Source organism: Belonocnema kinseyi, chromosome 2 (genome assembly GCF_010883055.1).
Source record: "Belonocnema kinseyi isolate 2016_QV_RU_SX_M_011 chromosome 2, B_treatae_v1, whole genome shotgun sequence".
Classification (NCBI taxonomy): domain Eukaryota; kingdom Metazoa; phylum Arthropoda; class Insecta; order Hymenoptera; family Cynipidae; genus Belonocnema; species Belonocnema kinseyi.
The window spans coordinates 15,569,585-15,577,068 of record NC_046658.1 but is presented as its reverse complement, the minus strand read 5'-3'; the positions used below and the strand labels follow the sequence as shown (position 1 = coordinate 15,577,068).

The window sequence follows — 7,484 nt, the reverse complement described above, 5'->3', positions numbered from 1 at the left end:
AGAGGGAGCTCTTCTTAATATTTTGACACCAAAATCATGTCGATACACCTTACCGACTGCGAGTAAAGCCACCCACGCTTTAACTTGACAGACTGTACACTCGATGAAAAAGGTGAAGGAATTATCCTAGTCAATCCCCCTTTTCTAAGACAGGAAAAGTTCAGTGAAGAAGAAGTCGAAGAAACGTATCAAGTTGCCCGACTAAGAATTCACATAGAAAAAATTATGCAACGGATACGAATTTATAATATATTATCTAAATTGCCAATGCACTTATTACATCGAGCAGATAATATCGGTTTTATGTGCTGCGTATTAGTGAATTTGCAAACTCCAATTTTGAAAGAAAGTAATTAAGATTTGGAAGTACCTCAGAATTAAAAATTATAATAATAATAATAATTATATAATAATTAATAAATATTTGAAACAAATTTTGTACCTATATTTATATATTTATAATTGTATACCTTTTTCCAAATTTTTTAAGTTTAAATAATACAGATGTAAATAAGCTTTAACGTTTTAATTGCGCTACAAATGTTGCTTGCAATAAGCATTTGAATAAATAACATTGATATAAATACATATCAAATATGTAAAATTACTATTTCTCACATTTAAATATCGCTCTCAGGTAGAGTTTGAAATAAAAATCCTCTAAGAGAAGATATACATTTTTTTAAATTGTTCGTTTGTTTGTATAGGAATCATGTAACTTGCTTTGGGTGACCATACATACAAATTGCAAAGTGTTAATCCTGATACGTAAATTTGTATTTGACACTGAGTGTAGATTTTATCTGACGGATTGAGTTGATCTGCGTTATTAATTTTTTCAAGTCATGCAACATTGAACTTTTAAGTGTTAATATCAAAAACTGGTTCTTTTTCATACGAACTTGGACAGTTAATTTCAACTAATTTGGTTATTTGGTTATTCTCAAAAACAAAACCGCCTGGAATTGCGCAAAGCCACGGTTGATTATGTAGAACAATGAGACCAACGTTAGAAACTTTGACTCCGTATTTTAATTCACATTCCTGGATAGCAATCGATTCATTTTGTTTCCCATAATAGGATTCTTCTTTGCCACATCCTGAATCTTCGGAGGATTTAAAAGTTTATTTAGAAGCGACTCGATACTTTTTCTTTTTTTGAATTTAATGGAATGCGCTTTCGAACGTGCAGATATCCTTAACAATTGTTTTTGGAACCACTCAGGGGAGTTTGATTGACCCTGTGTTTCTGAACATAAATTTATTATTTTTGTTTCAGATAGTAAGATGTTTTTGCAATAAAAATCTAACAGTTCCGAATCAGTGCTATCCAAACTTTCACCGAAGTAGGATACCATTTTCTTAGATGCTGCCATTGAATGCTGGATGGAGATCCCGCAACTTTTATTCCTAATAAATTTAAGTGCTGAATGAAAGCATTCGTTGAAAATTGCAGTAACTCCTCGTTGGCCACAAGGATGATTAATCAAGTCTAAATATGTTAGGTCATGTGGAGTGGCGACTACTTTTTTCTCAACATTATCGTTTGTGATATCTTTTTTTTAAATGATCAGAGATCGATAATCCTTTAACTTAAATATCTTGTGCAACCTGCTTGGCAGAAGGTTTCCCCATTCTTGTTCCAAACTTATTTTAGACACATTTCGATCTAAATTAATGTAATAAATTAACGCGCATACGTGTTTACATCTGCCTCAAGCCTGAGAAATACATGTAGACGGCACTTCTATTACATTTCTTTCGGAATCAAACTGTAAAAGAAATTTGGATTTTTTCAGCATTCAATGTTATGGAATTTAAATTGAATTAAATCAATCTCAGCAAAAATGTTAATTCATTTTGAAGTCGAACTTTCTAGCACTTTATTCTAGTTTCTTTACCTTAAAATTATATTTCTATTGGTTTAGTGGAGTATTTATTAACATTGGCTCATTCATTTTCAATTATTAAAAAATTTTAGTTTGTCCAGACAATATGTTTTGTCGAAATTTCTCTTAAAATAAAAATTATTACCATTTCTTTGCTGAATATTTATCAACATTGGTTAATTAATTTTTGATTATGTAACCAAATTCCATTTGCTTAAAAACAATTCACAAATGTAACAAAATTTTTGTTTCTAACAATCAGAAGTTTTAGTATAAATAGAAGCAAAAAAATTAACAAATTTTGTAAAAAGAAATATCGTTTAAACAAATTACGGTTTGTTGAAAGTAAATAATAATTTATTGCTTTAACGATTCGCGAATAACTGAATATAAATTTATGTCACTTAACGATAATACAGTAATATTTTTGCAGCAAAAAATAATTTTGGAAAAAAAATTATTTGAATGAATGAAATTTGTTTAAACAATTCAACGTAAATTAACCAATGGTGGTCAATATTTTGCTGAAAAAATAGTAATAATTATTAATTTGAAAAATTGAGATAAACATTACTTAATCAAATTCAATTTGTTTAAATAATTGGAAATTAATAAATCAATGTTAATCAATATTTTACTACACTAATAGTAATCATTTTTAGGAAAACACGAAATTTTGAAAGAAAAATTATTTAAACAAATAAAATTTTGTTTAAATAATTGAAAATTACTTAATCAATGTTGAAAATATTCTTAATTTGCTCTATTTCAAACATAGGGATATTCTAGTGTGCAAATTACACAATTCCGGATAAAAATATCTTTTCATGTACTAAGATGTCTGTGGCACATTTTGATTTATAAGTTCATAAAGTTAGAGTAAATGTTTACCGAAACCTTAAAAATGCATAATATCTATAGTATCGTAAATTTACAAAATATCAATACTTATCAAAATGAAAATTCTAAGCAATCCTAATTGTCATTATTTATTTGAATTTTTCGCGGTGAGTCCCGTATCTCATTTCTAATTTATTAATATTTTTAATATATAGAAAAATGTTAGGAAATTTATAATTATAAATTTCTCCAATACTTCTCTTCGTATTACAATATATTTGTTATTTAAAAAACACCTGTAATTTAACGTCGTATGGAGGAGAACAAACAAACGTTTGTCTAATAACGCTGTACTGAATTTGGCTTATGTCCTTATTTTCACATCTGCACCCTTATCACAGTAATTACTGCTAAGCTTTTCCCCTTATTCAGTGTTCCATGATGAAAATCAATAGAATGACTTATAGCTCGAAATCCTGTTCTAATCAAAATATTCATCAGCAATCCGCTTGTTGACATTCTACCTGCAATTTTTATGGTTATGTTCATAACCAACAACGAAGCTAGAACGGGTTTAGCTGGAATGAAAGACAATTGTTTCACTAAATCTTTTTGCAAAAAAGTTTCAGCTATAATTCATTTTCGTTTTGAACATTGTTACATACGTTTTCAAAGCAATCATCTATTTATTTATTATATTTAAAAACAATGCACACGTGCTAACTTGTGTAAATGTTAAATTTCTATCCACTGTGAGATATGCAGGCTTTGGCCGCCGCGGAGCGCGCCCGTCATATCCGGTTAATATCAAGGTTATGTCCGTACCCAATATATTTTGACCGAAACACTACCCCATTTCGAGATAGATGCAAGAGAAGGAGCGTACGGACTTCGAGCTCAAACTTACACCCCACTCAAAGGGTACTGAACTATGTACTGAACTATATTTGTCGTTCGATTCACTCTTTTCGAAAGAATCGCCAAAAACAAATTTTCGAGGGTATTTCGTAAGACTAAAGGGTGGTTACACCCACCGGCCAGAGAAAAACTCTTTCGATATTTAATTCGGATGTATATGGAATAGCGTACGATAGATATCAAAACTTTAGAGTTTTTTTTTCTAGAAAAAAGTCGAATTTGACTGGGCTATTAGTAGAAAGTGATAAAACTACTAGCTTAACAGTCAGATTCAATTATACTAATTGCATTAGTAAAATTTCTACTAATTCGAATTTAGAGAGAAAAAAGTAATCTGGCTTGAAGTGCGCAAGCGTAGCAGCTAGAACAAGTGCAGTACTATGCATGTCTCGAAAAACGAACATTCCGTGGATGCGTTACCAAGAAGATTGTTTTGATATATTGAGGATTTTTTGTTAATAAAAATTAGCTAAAAAATATGTTATATGTCTAGAAAATGAAAAATATAAATGCAGCAAATTCAATTATTTATTTCAGACTAGTTCTAAGAAACCTTTTGAATACCTTTATCAATAAGTATAAGCAGAACCTAATAATTACGACATCTTCCAAACTAATGGTGGTTCCAGACTAATACCATTAGCCTGGAAGATGTAATTATTAGGTTCTGCCTATTTTTATTTATAAAGTAAAGTTTTCCCGTGCGTAAAAAATGCTTTATTATTATTTCTGGTGATTTTTATTTTTTATTCAGAAATTATTAAAAAAAATTCCCTACATTTATAGGCCACCCTTTCATAGCAATCTTGTTTTTTCATTGTTATCATTAATTGAAAATGCACTGTTGCATACAATAATTGTAGTCTAATGTAAATTTCTTCTTTTTCAGGATATCAAAGCGATGAAAGAGCTGATAACCCGTGTGAAAGGAACAGAAAGGGTGCCGGTCCTGCTGGTGGCTAATAAACTCGATCTAGAGCATCAGCGTGAAGTTGACACTGCCGAGGGTAACGCCTTAGCGCAGATATGGGGTTGTCCATTTGTCGAAGCTTCGGCTAAAAACCGCACCAATGTCAATGAGATGTTTGCTGAAATCGTGCGCGAAATGAACTTTAGTCCGGAAAAAGAGAAGAAGAGTTACTGCTGTTGTAGCGTTCTTTAATACTTAATCAAAATCCCAAGCCGGGCAGACTGAACAACGCTAGGTAAATAGGGGCAACGCTAGTGGTCCTGCGAACTTTTCTTTTCCCTTCCCCAGGCCCAGCGGGGTCGTGCTGTGAACTCGCAAAACTTGTAAGAATAATTTATAACCTATGAACGCTCAGCAAAAAGATTATATCGAAGAGACTGTGAGTCTTGCTTTTCTATCGACAGAATGCGGCTATCGATCCACAGCCGCGGACATATTTTAATATACATGGATAGTATTATGTGTAATATTATTGTAATATATAACGATAGGCTTAAGCAGGAAAGTGGTGGAGCGAATATGTGGAATAGGACCAATGCGTGGAGGAGAGTCGTGGACTTTGTAAAAATGGTTACGAAGGAGCCCTGCGCTAGTAGTTGTTTATTGTTAATGACAAAACCAAACTGGATATCACTAGCTTCGTACTCAATTCGATGAATGAAAAAAAAAATCAATAAACCAACAGCCGACATTCGGTTTTAAGTCCATTTTCATCACGAGCCGTCCAGCTAGCTAGTTTTTAGCACGAACGGCGCTAACTGTGGCTGAATAAAGCTTAATTTCAAAGCTTTCACATAAACATTTCAAGAGACCATACTTCTGGTAGTCTTGAAACATTTTCACATTGTAGATTGTCAGCATTTTTCTCTCTTTCGAAAATCTTGTAAAGTGTCAAAAATATCTCTGTATATTTTTGCTACACTGAAAATAGATTTCCAACTTTTATATCAGTTTTTATAGAGTTATATCAACATAATGAATATGTTGGGATCATTGTTCAAGCACAAATGAAATATTTGACAAGCGAGGAACGATAAGAAATTTGGTTGAAACTGTACTAAAAAATGTGTAAACAAAATATGATGTTTAATGGATTTTTTGGTGATTAGGAACAAATAAAAAAACGAGTATTCTCAAGAACGTTCTAGGATATCTTCCAGAAGATCCGGATAGGTCTGAAATCTGTTTTCTCAGAAGGAAAGAAAATATCTACCCGTTATTTGAAGGGTTGCGTGCAGAACCTGCTTATTTTTTGCGATAGCCCTAAAGTCGCCTTTCCAGTAAGATTGGTGAGACAAAAATGCAAAATGTCAATACTGCACACAACCCTTACGTCAATTTTGTGCAATAATAAGAGTGTAAAAAACTATTTTCTACGCATATGTATTGGAAGGCCGAGAGTGATAAGGATATCATTTACACAAAAGAGTACTTTCCACTTCCGTTGATAAACCGAGTTAAAAAATGTTTTAAAATCATAGACATATTTAGAAATTTTAAATTCTCTTGAATTCAGAGTTTTTTGTGGGCAAATGGGCCTTAAATGTCTACCGTGCTCTCTTCCATGCATTTTCAGATATAAAAAAATATCTGTATTTTTAATTTGTAACTAGGAAAGTAAACGTGTAGAAAACTACTCACAGATAATGTTAAAAACGTAAAATCATTCACACGAAGGTTGTTGTTATGCGTGCATATCTACAAGTAATCCTAAAAACAAAATTGTCGAAGAAGCGAACAATGTCAAAAACCATCTTGGCTAAGTGATAAAAGCATTAATTGACTTTTGTGAGGTAATACAGAAATTTGTAAATAGCGACCGCTGAATTTCAAGGGTTCTCGAGCGATTTGTTAAGTCCTACTACTAGACGTATTTAGCCCTCGTCCTTTTTAAAAATGCATCTTTCAATGAAAAAAAGTTTTAAAATATTGAGTTTTTTAAAACTTAATTGAATTTTATCAATTCTTGTAGTGCTAGAAAATTTTGAATGAATCTGTGAGAAATAATGCCGATAGACCGCAAAATAAACATGATATGAATTAATTTACATTACAGGCATATTTGATTTAAAATTACTATTATGCGAAGCGAACTAGTTTAAATTTTTTTCTTCATTGTTATTGTTTTAACAAGTTTATGTTCTCTTTTGTGGAAATAAAACTCATGGGGTAAATGAACTAACTTTAAAAACAGAAGTTAAGTATTCATTCCTTTAATAAGGTAAATATTTTCAAACAATTTTAAATACAATTAATATATAATGATCAATAAATTAAATGGATCTGCCTGTATGAATGGAAATAATGTTTGTCTTTTATTGATAGTTTCCACAACACTTGGTTTAACGACATACCATTTCATTCCTTTTAATTTCACTTTTTAATCTCAACAGACCGAGCATTGCAGTCGTTTTATTTTTCCTTTGTCGTAGATAAATCTCTCAAATGTTGAATATTATATTTGAGAGCATATTTATATATTTATACGAGGGGATTGTTAGGCAATAGCCAGTTAGTTAGCTCCAGTCGAAATTGCATAATATTTTTCTAAAAACAGGGGAATGGCGTAAGATTTTGGTAGTAATTATGATCAATGAAAGATCCCTGCAGAGGGAGCTATCTGCGATTTAGAAGTTCAAAAAAATGTACCGCAGATCAGCATATCGCCTTAAAGACTTGACTGCTTTCAATATTTTCCTTAATGAATATCATTATTTTCTACTTATCAAAGCAAGGTATAAAAAATGAGTTTGAAAAACAAAGAAAGATACGATTTTAGAAAGGATGCGATTTTTCCGACAACTTGTTTAACTAACAATTAGACAAATAAGGATTTGTTACGCAACTGGGTCACATTATCTAGAAAA

At 31.4% G+C, this 7,484-nt stretch overlaps 1 protein-coding gene across 1 annotated transcript in view; it reads left to right on the top strand.

Annotated features, from left to right (window-relative positions):
• The window catches only part of LOC117167154 (ras-related protein Rap-2a), a 76,393-nt gene extending 69,337 nt beyond the window's left edge, over positions 1-7,056 (top strand). Inside the window, exon 2 of the mRNA XM_033351875.1 lies at positions 4,537-7,056. Within this exon, the coding sequence (XP_033207766.1) occupies positions 4,537-4,809 (273 nt within the window). The 3' untranslated portion in view covers positions 4,810-7,056. The remainder of the gene's footprint in view (positions 1-4,536) is intronic.
• Positions 7,057-7,484: the final 428 nt, after the last annotated feature.